At 45.7% G+C, this 15,765-nt stretch overlaps 1 protein-coding gene across 3 annotated transcripts in view; it reads right to left on the reverse strand.

Moving 5' to 3' along the window:
- FGF2 (fibroblast growth factor 2 (basic)) overlaps positions 1-15,759 on the reverse strand; it is a 42,822-nt gene extending 27,063 nt beyond the window's left edge. For 2 of the 3 annotated variants that reach the window (XM_014539030.1, XM_014539029.1), the window contains exon 1: positions 15,602-15,759. In XM_014539030.1, the coding sequence (XP_014394516.1) occupies positions 15,602-15,755 (154 nt within the window). In that variant the 5' untranslated portion in view covers positions 15,756-15,759. Of the gene's footprint in view, positions 1-1,080; positions 1,166-15,601 lie in introns of those variants that run through there. The other variant, XM_014539031.1, reaches the window with a different exon arrangement.
- Between the last annotated feature and the right edge of the window lie 6 nt (positions 15,760-15,765).

A 15,765-nucleotide genomic window follows, 5' to 3' on the forward strand; every position in this document is an offset into this window, starting at 1 on the left:
GGAGAAAGAGAGTCTCAGGCACCCAGGATGGCAGATAGGCACATGGAGCCATTTGAGAGAGTCCTGTCCCAGCCACCATGTGTCTGTAGTTGTATGAGAAATCCCAAATTACTAGCAGAAGAACCATCCTGCTGAACCAGTCAATCCATGGAATGAGAAATAACCACATGTTTAGGTCAGGAAATTACATTTTGAGATGTTTGCTTCGTAACACACCCAAAGCATTGGAGGACAGATGAGACACACGCGTGTCAGGAAGATTCAGGAATAATACACAACAGCCACAGCTAACAGCCAGCAAGGGCTTGCTATCTGACACTACCATATACAAACACTCTGCCCTGTTATTCTGTGTTAACACTTACAACAACACTAACACAGTAGCTGTTACTATCTAGTATCCCTGCGTGACAGATGAGGAAACTGGTATTTAAAGAAATGAAGTAACTTACCCAAGATCCTACAACTAGAAAGGCACAGAAGAGACCCAGGACTACCTGTCACCTGCATGAATGTGAAAGATGAAGCCATGAGAATGACCTTAACAGAGAAGTGATGGAAGGAAGGAAGGAAGGAAGGAAGGAAGGAAGGAAGGAAGGAAGGAAAGAAGGAAGGAAGGGGTACCCGGCATGAAGTACCCTCTTTTCTGGGTACATACTCTTTTCCCAGGAACATGCCTACTTCTGACTACATTTTCAGCCATTCCCCAAAACTCATTCTTTGAACCTCCAGCAGAATTTGATTCAGGCATCCTTAGAGTTTAGCTCTTAGAAACCATCTAGTGCAGACTTTTCCATTAAAGGCAAAGAAGCAGAGCCCATGGTCAACTCGGGACCTGGGCTCACAGGTCAGCAGGCCACATCCTCCTCTCTGTCTGGGTGCTGAACCTCACAGAAGCCTGTGAAGCATGTCACGCTGTCACTTCCTCATTCACCATTCTCCAAGGACTAGCTGGTTGAACTGATGCTAAAATTGTGCCTTGGTCCAAGCAATGAGTTGTGTGAGGATGGAGGGGGCGGGGGACAGCAGGGGATAGGGGACAGCAGGGGATAGATAATACCAACAGGTAAGAAGTCTTACCTTCCCAAAAAATATCGTCTTCTTCTTCCTTCCAATAAAAGGACAAAGCGTTCATTGCTATAATTTATAAAGGTAAAGAAATGTCCCGAGAGAGCGCAAGTAGTAAAGCAAATAGCTTCTGGCTCTAGTATTCACGCTTCCCTCCCAGAAAAGGAGCCTAAAATCACAATTACTGAATGTCTTCCCCTCCCAGGGGCCAGGAAAGCACGTCACTGTGTTTTCTTTTGCTCCTTTCGAACCTTGTCAGACTTGGAAGCGCTCCCCGCAGACAGCGCCAAGCGCCCCACGCAACTAGTTTGAATATGAAAGTCTGTTTCAGCCGAAATCTTCCCTGCGTGTTCTCGAGTGGGTGTTTGGTTGTTTCTCTCTCTTCCTTTTTTTCTTCTACTCTCAGCCTCCCTTACCCTGTCTGCTCCCCTGGCTCCATTCATTCTTCCTGCGTCCTCCAGAAGCTGTGGAGGCTGTGTATGTGAGAGAGAAGTCGGGCATCTAGGAAGGCACCCACCAGTGATTCTCTTGGAGAGGCTCTGAACTGAAATCTCTTCCCTCAGGCCTGGAAGGGAGTCTGGGCCTCCTGAGTAAAGTGTTCTAAGACCAGAAACATAAAACATGGCTCATTTTGCGCAACTCACAGCTTTTTGCTATAACGACGTATTTTCCCCAAGCATTTCTAAAGCATTCTACTTTCTCTCTCTCAGGGAATGGCGATGGTCTGGGCCTAGTCTTCCATCTGGGCAATATAAGAGATTAACTCCTGCTTTGCCTTTTATTCAGATTCATGAAAAGAAGCAAGGAGAACGCTTTATAGATCACGTGTTCCAACAGTGATGTTATTAAAAATAGAAAACAGGCTCCCTACCAAAAGATGTTTTCCCCTCGCAACACTCAAGCAACCCAGGTACATGCCCTTGACCGGAATCGAACCCGGGACCTTTCAGTCCGCAGGCCGACGCTCTATCCACTGAGCCAAACCGGTTTCGGCTCCTGCTTTGCCTTTTATTCAGATTCATGAAAAGAACTTTTAAGCAAGGAGGACACTTTATAGATCACGTGTTCCAACAGTGATGTTATTAAAATTCAGATTCATGAAAAGAAGCAAGGAGAACGCTTTATAGATCACGTGTTCCAACAGTGATGTTATTAAAAATAGAAAACAGACTCCCTACCAAAAGATGTTTTCCCCTCGCAACACTCAAACGCTAAGGGCTGCTGGTCACCACAGGCCATTGCACCCACACTGGGGTCCAGCCAAGTCTTCTGAACAACCATTTCAACTGGGATCAGGCCTCTCCCCGCGGGTGTGTGGAGTCTTTTCCTGGCTTCCCTAACGGCATCTACGATTACTTTCCCGCTCCCAGACCAAAGTCTTTCCTCCTTCAAGGTTCATCCCCTCTCCTCCTCCACTGACGGGTCACTGTCACTCACTGAAAACTTTGGGATCTGGCACCTGACATCTCGTCATCATCTTGAAAGACTTCACATTCACGTAGAAGATCCACCAACAACCTGGCCTCAGATTCTCGGTTTATCCAATCCAGCGACCTGCACTGCCCACTCTCATGGCCGTGTCATCGTCCAGAGATGTTCATTCCCTTAAGCTCCAGCGTAACACATCCTCTTGACCAGGGGTCCTCAAACTACGGCCCGCGGGCCACATGCAAATACAAATATTGTATTTGTTCCCATTTTGTTTTTTTACTTCAAAATAAGATATGTGCAGTGTGCATAGGAATTTGTTCATAGTTTTTTTTTAAACTATAGTCCGGCCCTCCAACAGTCTGAGGGACAGTGAACTGGCCCCCTGTTTAAAAAGTTTGAGGAACCCTGCTCTTGACCGTCCACTGGCTTGTTAGCCTATGACTTCACGGATGTGACCCAGCGTTTACCACCAATCCTGAGCCTCTGAGGCTTCACTTCCTGATCAGCCTAAGCTCAGAGGCATCATTCAAGTCTCCTGCCTTTTCATCCCAGCACTTCTAAAGCCCAGCCCAACAGAGCCAGCCGGCTGCTCCACTCCCGCACTTCCAGTTGAACAGACACAGTGGAATGCACCTGGGAATGACACAGTCATCCTGACAGGTGTGATTAGGAATGTGGGGTCCCCACCCTCTGGTGAGCCCCCAGAAAGTGCTCAGCAACCGTGGGCACTTTCCAGGTCTCCTTCTCCCATTCTCCACAGCAGCCACATAAACAGTCCCCATGCTCCATAGGCTGCCCCGCCCACAGCCACACCTCTCTCCCTCCTACTTCAAAGAAAACATGGATCACAACAGATGTAAAGTCCCTCAGTGTTCCCAAACCTGAAAATGTACCCACTCATACTGTGCCAGCCATGCTAAGCTCACCACATTTGTCTGTCTGTTTGTTTGTTTTTTTACAGAAACTAAGTCACCAGATAGTTTGCCATTTGGTGCCATTTCTGCTCTAAATGGGCACACTGAGATCTGTGTACGGGGTGGCATTTTGGCATGGCCTTCAGCTTCCCAGTGGGGAGGCACCTTGCCCCTGAGGACATAGAGGTAAAAAACAAGACCCATTCAGGAGACCCAGTGTCCAGGGAGCAGGCCTAGGACATCTGCGGTGCAGGGAAGGACCGCGCTCATGGCCCCCCAACCCCTTGCCCTCACATCCCAGGTAACTCTCAGCAGTGCCCATGTGGATTCAGAAAGGCAGACTGGCATCTGCTGGCCACCTTGCCTTCCTTCTGTCCCCCAGGACTTGGCAGGGGGTCCGGACAGCCCCCCACTGAAGTGCCCCTGGTGCTGGGGCTGTGCTGCTGCTGATCATTGACATTTTCCTCCACAAGGAAAGAGGATGAGCAACAGACATTTCCAACCACAGACCAGAATAGGACTCAACAACACTACCCTGTCCTACGTGATCAGACTGCAGCCTCCACGCCCCTCCATGGCCGGTCCTCAGCATCAGGCTCTGAGGCCAGGGCAGCTGTGATGAGAACAGGAGGCCTGTGGAGCAGACGGCAGCTGGCAGAGACCAGGGACAGCAGTGACCCTTTCCGGGACCACAGACAACCCCAGCTGACACCTCTCCACGTGTGAGGAGCACTGTGATCTGGGTGGGAGTCGTTTTTGTTTGTTTGATAATGTCCTTTCTTCTGGAATAGGACCAGTATCCTTGCTTTCCGAAATCCTCATGAAGCTAAACTAACCTGCACATACATGTCAGGGGAAGGAAAAGAACCAGAAGAAAGAAGCCAGTGAAAAACAGTGTGGAGGAGGTTCCTCAGAAACCTAAAAATAAAACCACCATATGATCCAGCAATTCCACTTCTGGGTATTTAGCCAAAGGGAACAAAAATTACTATCTCAAAAAACATCTGCCCCTGCATGCTCATTGCAGCATTACTCACAACATGGAAACAACCTAAGTGGCCACCAGTGAATAAATGTATGAAGAAGATGCGGTATCTGCATACAGTGGAATATTATTCAGCCATAAAAAGAAGGAAATCCTGCCATTGGAGGCAACATGAACGACTTGAGGGAATTATGCTAAGTGACAAAGACATATACATACATGTGGGAGCTATTTAAAAAACAAACCCAGGCCTAGGTGATCACGTTAAAATGGGGCTGTTACGATGGGTCCTAACCCAGTCTGACTGGTGTCCTTGCAAGGATAGGAACTTTGCCTGTGCACACAGAGGGATGGCTATCTGCAAGTCAAGGACAGAAGAAACCTAACCTGTGGACACTGTAATCTTGGACTCTGAGCCTCCAGAACTGTGAGAAAACATATTTCTGTTGGAGCCCTCGGTCCGTGGGATTTTGCTATGGCAGCTGCAGCTAATACAGACGGTCGGTCGGAAGGTAGCTGCAACAGTCAGGACAGAACCAGAACAGCTGCGGCAAGAATGCTGAGCCGGCACACGTGTGAAAGTCACCAGAACTGACATGCACGAGGCTGAAGGGAGGACGAGGGAAATGAAGACTAGGAATGTATTCCACAATGGAGCTGCTGGCAAGGAAGACAGAGATACCACTTATAAATACAGGAAGCCAAAAGCGGGCACATGATTTCAAGGAAGGAGTTTATTCTAGACGTGTTTCTGGATGTGTCTAAGTGCTCTCTTGACATCTCCTTGTCTATCTTGAGCTTTATTTCCTCACATAGTAGAAACTCAAACATTATTGGTTGACTGACGATCTCACTTGGTGAAGAAGATTAAAATAAAAAAGGTCTAAGTTTTTCATCTTACACCACATGCCCTTAAACAGTGAACCTATCTTGAAGTTCCTGGAAAGGGCTTAACTATATACTATAGATATATTTAATTGAATTTATTGGGGTGACATTAGTTAATTAAACTATATATGTTTCAGGTGTGCAATTCTAGAATACATCATCTGTATATTGTATTGTATGTTCACCATCCCAAGTCAAGTCTCCTATCACCATTTATCCTGCCTATATCCTCTCCTACCTCTCTCATCCTCTTCCCCTCTGTAATCACCATGCTGTTGCCAGTGTCTTTGAGCTCCCAGATGGGAAGGGGGTTGCAGGGCTGAACAAAAAAGGTGAGGGATTAAGCAAAAAACAACCACCACACACCTTTCTTACAAAACTTTTCGGTCATTCTCTGCATTTCTGCATGCCCTAGCTCCTTCTGCATTTTAATCTTCCAGACCCATCTTCAAGGTTCATTCCATTCTTACATAGTTTTTATCCTCAACTACATCCTACTTTTTTCTGTTTTTGTATGTGCCATTTAAAAATCTTTGAGCTCTTCAGAAAGCAACCCCTAAATATTAAAGAATTGTTTTATACTAAATCATGACATCTTTTTTCCTAAGTAATAAAATAATGTAGGAAAGGGGTGGGAGAAAAGGTGGCAAAGCCTCTGAAGAGAGTTTAAATTATTTATTAAAATCACTATTTCTATTCAAATTTCTGCTACACTGTGCTTCTGGAATTCTGGCCATGAACCTGTATTCTAAACACTAAGAAGTATGCAACATACAGTTCATTATGTGCTGTTGTCACAGACAGAGATCATGTTTTGAAAGCCAAGAGCAAAAACTGTTCTTATCAGTAAGATGAGGACAATGATACTTGCTTTATAAGTTTGTAATCGAGATTAAACATATTATTTATAAAGCTGACATACAGCATGTTTTCAAAAACTTCATTCATTCATTCATTCATTCATTCATTCAATAACTGTTCAGTAAATACTGAAGTCCTAGGAATACAGTGGTGAAGGCCAAATAACTGGTTCTTTCCCTACTGCGAGGGACAGGGACTTTGCTAGTCACTAGGGCAATCTCCCTAGGTGTCCGGCCAAGGCTGGACAAAACAAATGACTATGCCTGACCGGTTTGGCTCAGTGGATAGAGCGTCGGCCTGCGGACTGAAGGGTCCCGGGTTCGATTCCGGTCAAGGGCATGTACCTTGGTTGCGGGCACATCCCCATTGGGGAGTGTGCAGGAGGCAGCTGATCGATGTTTCTCTCTCATCGATGTTTCTAACTCTCTATCCCTCTCCCTTCCTCTCTGTAAAAAATCAATATAATATATAAAAAACAAAAACAAATGACTACTTCACAGCCTCCTTAATACCTACTTCCAAAATGATCTACACCCCATCCTGTAACAGCTGAAGGTGTTCCTGTCATTCATTATTTCTTAAACCAACACTGCTGTGTATGTCGCCTGAAGAAATTACCATTCTCTATGAAACCAGTTAGCAAGATTGTCTTCCCAATTTCACTTGCATTACATTCCCATTATAAAATTATTGAGTTTAGAGTAATGTATGTAAGAACTTCTAAACTTAGAGACACACTCAAAATAAAAGATTTCTCTTTTCACAAAATTTTTTGACAAATGTCTTACTATATAAAAGATAAGAAAATAAAACCAATCTTATATTTAAAGATTAAGTCTGACTCAGAGAAAGGCTCTCCAACCTTTTGTTTTTAATAAGATGAAAAGTAACAAAGGAGCATTAATCATGCACAATGCAAGATTATCCACTCCAGAACTAGAATTTCTAGGACCAAAGGGACCTTCTTCTCTTGGGTCCCCATCCAACTTAAGTAGTCATCCAGCCAGTGAGTGAATGACACTCCCCACAACGCGCACACACACACGCACACACACCATCTTCAAATGAGCCAAGACAAGAAATAGCCATGAGGAAAAAGGTCAATGACATGGGAGGAAAAAAAAATCTAGGCAAGAAAGCAACAAAATTAATTTAAATACACATAAAAATATATAAAGAAGATGTACGGCAGGTGTTAGATTAAAAAACATATACTACTAGGCAGTAGAGAGGTTAATTTCATTTCCAATTCAAAACATAGACTGTTTAGCAAGTGATAACATTTCAAAAAGTAATGTTTTAAATGAAGGTATTATTTGGCTCTGTTCCTCTCTTCCTTTCCTATTTGTGTAATAACCACCTAAAAACCTACGAATTGTTTTCTATTTGCAAAATGATTCAGCTTAGAGGGGAGTCACTGGGCGATTTCTCCCACCCATCCTTGCAGACATCACATCACAAAGACTGTGACTCACTTTGTCACACAATTTCTGTCCTTTTAAGAGTTTTCAGATTGTTGTGATGAATACTGGCTGGCTCATAAATCTGAATGAATTGTAGGGCGAAACTATCTGTGTCATTTCCTCACAGCCAAAAAGGATACTAACAATGGTCCCAGACAGCTCTTAATCCCAATTTGTCAAATGATTCAACATTTGGTTTGAGACTTGAGAGAGAGAGAGATTTACAGATTAAAGTGTTTGATTCAAGTATGAATTCTTAGACCTTCATTCCCAAATGAGAGGACTATTCCTAGCTCTGGCATTGGCTAGAAATACTGATGTTATTCAATAGCTGAAAAGAAAACCTTCACAATAAAAAGTAATCCTAACAAATGATTGTATTTTACCTTTATTGCTTCAAGGGGTCTGCAGAGAGAACTACAGTGATGCCACATTCAATGCCTCATTCTTCATGCCTCATACTGAAGTACTTAAGCTTATTATTTACAGTTCTAGCTCATGTGTCAAACAGAAATTGAACCTCCTCGTGGGTCTCCTCCTGGTCCTTCATTCAGCAATGGAGCCAAGTGCTCCTGGGATGAGTAGTTTCATCTCAGGCCCTCAGAGGAGAAGAGTAAAGGGCTGCTGGGTAATGCTGTTTGAACTTCTCTATAAAAAATCCTTACTAACTAGGAATTTCCAATTAAATACAGGGACATGAAATCAAAACACATCAAGCTCTTTGAGTTTTTAGATAGCATGCATGGAAGGAAAGACAGCCACGGGATGGTGTGAAAGAATGGGGCCCAAAGCACAGTTCGGACGAACAGGAGAGAAAAGGATTGCGAGGACTTTCGAGTTCAAGGGAACAGCCCGATTAAAGGCTCCGAGGGAAAGGAGAATGTGAGAAGGTCAGAAAGGAAGTTCAGACCTAGCCAGTTTGGCTCAGTGGATAGAGCATCAGCCTTTGGACTGAAGGGTCCCAGGTTTGATTCCGGTTAAGGGCATGTACCTCAGTTGGCGGCTCGATCTCTGGCCCTGGTCTGGGCACGTGTGGGGGGGAGCCAATCAATGTGTCTCTCTCACATCAATGTTTCTCTCTCTTTACCCCCACCTCCCCTCTCTCTAAAAAAAAATCAATGGAAGAATATCCTCGGGTGATGATTAACAAAAAAAAAAAAAGGAAGTTCAAATACTTGGCTCATTTATTGAGCACATGTTGAACTTAAACATTCTGAGGGAATTAACTACACTGCAAGCATGTCAAACTCGCGGCCGGCAGGCCGCATGCCTCATTTTAAAGAACAAGTTTGACATGCTTGGGCTACAGGAAAGCCAAAGCCCAAAAGGAGAGACCAGAAAACAGCTGGGTGGGAGAGAAGAAACCAGGTTGATGTGGTGTAACAGAGCCAAGGAATTCCCAAGACGGGGCCAACAATATAGTGCCAAATGTCAGAACGAAGGTGACAAATTGGATACAGTCATGTAATGGAACTGGAACATGCTGGTGCCCAGAATGACTTAAGTAGAGTCTAGAGTTAAAAAGAGAAAAGCTGATGAATTTGAGGAGGATTCCAGGACAATGGCCACAAAGAAAGAATGAGCAATGCACGCATACCTGAGGAACTTGACATCACACAGGATGTCATAAAACTCTGAAACGCTTTTTAAAGAAAACAGAATTCCTCATGAGAGTTTTCCACTATTCTGAGAAATGATTCATCTTTCTATAAATTACCCTAAGAAATGCTAACAGCCAGTCTCTGAGATTCCCAAATATTTCGCAAATATAACTTTGTTACATATAATCATCTTCATTAAGACTGACCAAGGGTCTCAATGTACTTGTTACTACACCAAGAGAATGATAAGCCTCCACAAAGCTGTACACAGCATGGCCCATGAGTAGTTATTCCACAGGAAGTCCACACAGAGCCTTTTCATCACCCACTGACATTTAGTGACACTCCCTGAGTAAAAGGCACAAGCCTTTTATGACAATATTTATATGGAGAAGTCAGGGCTCCCAACCGAAGGTGCCCACATTATGAACAGAGAATAACCCAGCCACAGAATGTAGCCAGATCATGACTACTGTATACAAAGTCCCTTGAAAAAAACACACCTCTTTCTTGGCTAATTTGATTATTGTTTGATTATAAATGTTAAATTAATATATATCTTAATTATAAGTTAAACCAGGAAAATTCCTGTCAACAATTCAATTATACTGGGAACATAACACTTAATATTCATATACCTCCTCTTCATTTTTGATCTCCAGAATATCTTGAAAATCTGTGAACCTTTCATTTCGGAATTCTTTGGGATAATTCAATGTAGAAGGTAGGTCAATATGGAGAAGTAAGTAGCCCTTTGAAAATACAAATACACACACACACTGGATTTCTGTAAATGAATGAGTAAGCTGTAAGGACACACTGATCAACTCAAAAGCCCCCCTGTGCAGGAAGAGTGACTGATGGGATGAGACATAAATTAAACACTGAATATTGGCTGTCTGTTGCCTCCAGGCCAAATTTCCTCAAACTAAAAATATCCCTGAGGCCTTCAGGAGGGATTTGTCTGGCTTCTAAGAACCATAGTCTGTGGTTCAGTGGGTGAGGTTCCCTGGGAGTCACCACTTTGTAGTCCCCTTCCACGGTCTGTGGCTGTAAATCACCTGGCTTAGAGGGAGAGTTTGAGAGCAAAAGAGAATGCAGGAGCCGACCTAACAACAGATACAAGGGATGCTGCGCTTCCTACCGATACAATGAAAATTCTACACTGATGACTGTTTTTCTGCATTATCTTCCAAACTACCAAGCATTAACTATTAGGAGCACTGATGACATATAAGTCAAGTGCAAAGCCAGATCCCAGAGTGCAGAAAATGACAAGCTCAACAACAAAACCGAACAAAGTATAGTTGTTTGGATAGAATGTGATAATGAGTTTTAGGTTTGGGCCTCAATGCACAATCTGCTTGCTCTCATCTCTTCCCAGGCCAGCCTCCTTACAGACGCCTGTGTGCTTCAGGACGAGGGGGCCCAAGCAGGGCGTGTGAGAAAACAGCAAACACTGGAATTGGAAAAGCACGCAGAGGCCACGGCACATGTGTAGTCACTGTCCTGTTGTACAGGCATCTTGTCAATAACGATTCTAATAATGTAAGACCTTAAATCGCTTTTTCTTATGTCACTGGTGGGGATTTCTGAGAATGTCCATGGAGAGGAATAGGTCAATTTTACAATGATAATGTACAAAGGATGGTTCTTATTTTGATTATTACATCTGTAACCTCTTGTTTTTAAATTGAACTCACAAATCATGGCCATCCATTTAAAGTGGTATCATAAATCAAAAGGAGACTACTTAGAAGCCGTTGTGACACCACCATCAAAGTCTAATTACATAATGGCCACTTTATAAACACAGCGACAGCCTGCAGGCATGTCAGGAGGGGATGCTGCTTCCTCTAGGCTGAAGTCACTTGGCATCACACTCATCTTTCAAGGCTCCTAAGGTGTGGTAATAGCTATGACTCATGAATTGTCCTTTTATTGCTGCACCGATTACATGATTTCCACCATCAGATGAGCTATTAGATTCTTACTTCACTTGCTTACTGCACACAAATAGCCTCACAGTAAATGCCACGTTTACTAAGGCAAATCAGTGGGATCCACCTGCCAGATATGACCTACCAGTAAAAAGGTGGGGGGAGAGAATCTAGTGTCGTGATCTCAATGGTTCCCTTTACATAAAGGAAGAGAAGTAAAGATGGCTTTATCTACTACCCCAGGAATCCAACCAGAGGCAACCTGTGGACTAAGAAGAGGGGCTTGCTATGTTAGTGCCCTGAAACAGAGGACCCTATGAAGGGGGACCCAGAGGGTGCTCGTTCTGACTGAATGGAAGAGAGCAATGAGGCAAGGGGCTAGGTAGGCAAGAAGCTCGTTCAGAGGACCCAAGAGAAAATCGGCAGGTGAACCCCGATATCCTCTTCTACAAAATGAGATCGGTGACCAGAAGGTCTGAAGCCTCCCTCTGAATGTCACAAGTGCATGTGTTGATAGTCGGGGCTGCACAGAGACTGTACCATGGCAGAGGGCAAGCAGGGTGTCAGGCCACCAGGATCCATCCTGGTCCATAGGAGTGGGGAGTGGGCGGGGCCTCAGCTCTCCTAGTCTCAGTGTCCTCTTGGGCCTGGAGGCAGAGGAGTGTGGCAACAGGCAGTCACCTCCTGGGAGAAGCCCAAGGGTAGATGTAGCACTTCTAACTACCTTCACTTTTCCCTCAATAAGAGCATCTGGAACATATTTAATGCTACACAAGCAGCATACATCTCACTACTCCAGCACATGTTGTACGTGCTACTTGGGATAAAACGTTCTCTCTTCTGAATGTCTTCACAGGGTTCACTGCTGTAGAGAATGCACTGCACCTTGCACATCCCCATGGACGTTTGGAAGAGGCCTACCAGAACACCCAGGACGCCCAGGGGGAGGCGGCATGCGGCATGCGCGCTGGGGAAGCAGACTGTCACCAGAACTTGCTTTTGCCAAGACCCTCACATCAAAGAAGGTTCCCCAGGACCAGGAGCAAGGGCAGGAAAATGGGCCCTTCCGAGTGCAACAATGCAAGTGAGCACCCGGGTATGAAGCAAAGATGAGCTGCAGCTACACCGAGACGTTAGAAACACTGGGTTCAGTCATCTACTACCTCCCCCTTTCATGTCTGCCTCTGTCCCCCAGTCCTGTCTCCTCTTCAGTACCTGAGCCACAGCCCACACACCTCACCAGCACCCCACATGTATGCCAGTCTTCAAAGCATCCCTCCAAATTCTGGTCCTTCTGGTCAGCTTTTGGGGAAGAAATTACATCACAATTTAAGTCACACTAAAAATTAAAATCTGAGAATAGCCAAACCCTTTCAGAGGTGTCTGCATTTTAGGAGACAGCAGGACAGAAAGCTTTAATTCCAAAGGAATCAATCCTCAAGGACGGGCTTACAAGTCAACTGGATAACACAGGAATTGGGCCATCCATGGGTTTTTCAGGTCTAGACATCTGAGCCATAATCCATGGGAAACTGCGGCAACCACTAACATGTGTCCATGTATGTTGGTCAGCTATGTTTGCTCTGGGGCCTGGAGATGTGCTGGAGAGCATATTATAGCATGTCTACACACATTTTTTCTTTTGTCAACTACTGACCTGCCAGCAAAATATGCTGAACTTAAACTTATGTCCATGTTGAGCTACACTAAGTGGCCTAAATTCATCATTTACAGGTTTGTATTCTTGTCAGTCTATTGCCTGATAAAAGGTGGTCTTAAAAAAAATCAGTACTCACCACATACCCGGATGAGTACTCCACTCTTCTACCATCTGTCCTTAGCTAGTTATCAAGTTGGCAGGGTTTCTGAGCCTTAGCACTGTTAACAGTTGGGTCAGAAAAAGTTTTGCTGAGGGATAGGGAGGTACCTGTGCACTGTCGGATGTTCAACATGTCCCTGGCCTCACCTGTGAAATGTCAGTGGCACCTTTTGAGGTATGACAACCAAAAATGTCTCCAGGCCTAGCCAAATGTTCCCTGGGGACAAAATCACCCCCATTTGAGAACCACTGAGTTAAAATAGATTATAAAAATGACAGCCCAATCCACTGCTGGGAAGAAAACAGCAGTTTTTACAGAGGTGGTGACGTAGTATGCACTTCCGAATTATCCTAACTCATGAGCCCCCCCTAAGTGTTATTCTAATGGAAACAGGGCACCCAAGGCTTCAAAGAAAAAAATTGATTCAGCAACTAAGACAGCGTCTGAGGGGAAAAGAGGTTAAGGGAAGGCCCAATCAAGCCTAATCTGGAGGAGAGTTTTTCTGTCTTCTAGTCAGACAACAGGCTCCTTTTTATTTATTATTTTATTTTATTTTATTTACTATGAACAGTTTGTGTTACTGGAAAATGGTAAAACTGAGTGGGACGTATATGCAGCTTACCCTCATTGGCTGAGCCAGCCCAGCAGACAACTGTGGAACAGGCTTCAAACATACAAGTTACCAAGACAGAGAAGCAGCACTGACCCATACACTGGCTCACAAACATCTTTCCGTTTGACCTGATAATGTCAGTGATTGATAAGATTTTTAAATTATGGCAGACCTGAAAAAATAAATAAATAAAGACCTGCATTTTTTGCTTATTACTACTTTGGAATCCATAAAGACCCAACTACTCTAAAAGGACATTTCCTGCCGGGCCAGAGTGGCCCAGTGGTTGAGCTTCATGCTATAAAACAGGAGGTCACGGTTGGATTCTGGGTCAGGCACATCCCACAGCCGGTGGGGGAGGGGGGGGCGTGGCGAGCATGCAGGAGGCAGCCAATCAATGATTCTCATCTTTGATGTTTCTATTTCTCTCTCCCTCCCCCTTCCTCTCTGAAATCAATAAGAATAAATTTAAAAATAAATAAAAATAAAAGCAAATTTCCCTGTCCTTTGTAAACCCAGGTTTGGTTGCACAGCTTTCTCTGCTTGCCCCGATGGTCCGCCCACCCTCATTCCAGAGTGACTGACATTCTTTAGCTCCATAAGATAAAGACCTTAACTGCTCCAGAGTGGAGCTCTAGCTGAAACGTCTGAGGGAGGGAAGCCAGCCGCCCAGCTTTTAGCACAGGTGTTTTACCTACACCTACAGGATGACTGTTAACATCTTTCCGGACCCTATTTCTATCACATCAAATTCCAACAGTGTTGCTAATCAGCCTATTTCATGCCCTTTTCTCCCTCTGCTCTAGACCGGTGCCATCAAAGTGCGTCCCCGCTCAGCATTCCCTGGGAATTCCTTGGAAATGCAAATGATCAGGCTGGCGTCCAGACCTAAGGAGTCCGCAACTCGCACCTCGGAGTCGTTCAGCAATGTGTTGTGACAACCCCTCCAGGTGGTTCCCGGAGGGAACCTAAAGTCTGACAACCAATGATTTCGGTTATTTCTATAACCACAGCAGGTTGTTTTTACAGCACACAAAAGCGTAGACTGGCAAATGCGCTTTACATAAGCTCTCACGGGCTCCTCAACCCTGATGCAAACTACATGTTATCCCCGCTTCAGGGACTGGCCACGGCTCAGGGCCCCGAAGCTAATCACTGCGGGTGGAAGATCAGTTTTTGTAGGTTTTCTCACTATTGAAACAAAGGTCTGTCACATTTTATTAACTAAGTCTTTATATTTTGCTTTTTTAGCTTTTGGCAATTGGGGGCGGGAGAGAAGAAATGGATGGGTGAGAGAGAGCTGCGTGCCAACTGCTTGGGTCCTACCGGATCGGGATTTAGGGGCGCGATTCGGAAAGGTGTTCTTCCAACAAAGGACGTGTAATTCGGCCGCGTCCCCTCGGTCTTTGCCGGCGGGGCTGTGCGCGTGCGACCGAGGAGTCGGGACTTGGGGGCGAGACACACCTCTCCTCGCCGCTGGCATCCCCGACGCAACAAGTTGTCCGCGAGAAGGGAGCCGGCCGCGCGCCCTGGGGACGGGTTTTCGGAGAAATTGGCACCCCTAAAACCCGGGGGGCGCGTAACCCGACACCGCAGCCCCGGGGAGAAGGTGGCGGGCGGTGAACCTGAAACCGTCCAGGGTCGCGCGGAAAGAAACCGCAGTCCCACTGGGTCCGAGTGAAAAGAAGAGGCGCAGAGGCTAGAATGGAACGGAGGGGGGCACCCCAGAAGATGAAGCGGGGGACTGGAGTGGAGAGAAAGGGACACCCCAGGAGATGGAAGCGGGGGGCTGGAGTGGATGGGGCACCCCAGGGGATGGAAGTGGGGAGCTGGGGTTGATGGGGCACCCCAGGAGATGGAAGTGGGGGCCTGGAATGGATGGGGCACCCCAAGAGATGTTAGTGGGGAGCTGGAGTGGATGGGGCACCCCAGGAGATGGAATTGGGGCTGGGGCAGAGGCTGGCATGGAGCAGAGTGGAAGCCCCAGGAGATGGAGGTGGGGTGGGCCACAACTCACTGTGTGGGTCGCTCTTCTCCCGGACCCCGTCCACGCGGCCGTCGGGTTGGATGCGCAAGAAGAAGCCCCCGTTTTTGCAGTACAGCCGCTTGGGGTCCTTGAAGTGGCCGGGCGGGAAAGCGCCGCTGCCGCCGTCGTCCGGCAGGGAGGGCATCGTGGTGATG

This window comes from Myotis brandtii, unplaced genomic scaffold (assembly GCF_000412655.1).
Source record: "Myotis brandtii unplaced genomic scaffold, ASM41265v1 scaffold208, whole genome shotgun sequence".
Classification (NCBI taxonomy): domain Eukaryota; kingdom Metazoa; phylum Chordata; class Mammalia; order Chiroptera; family Vespertilionidae; genus Myotis; species Myotis brandtii.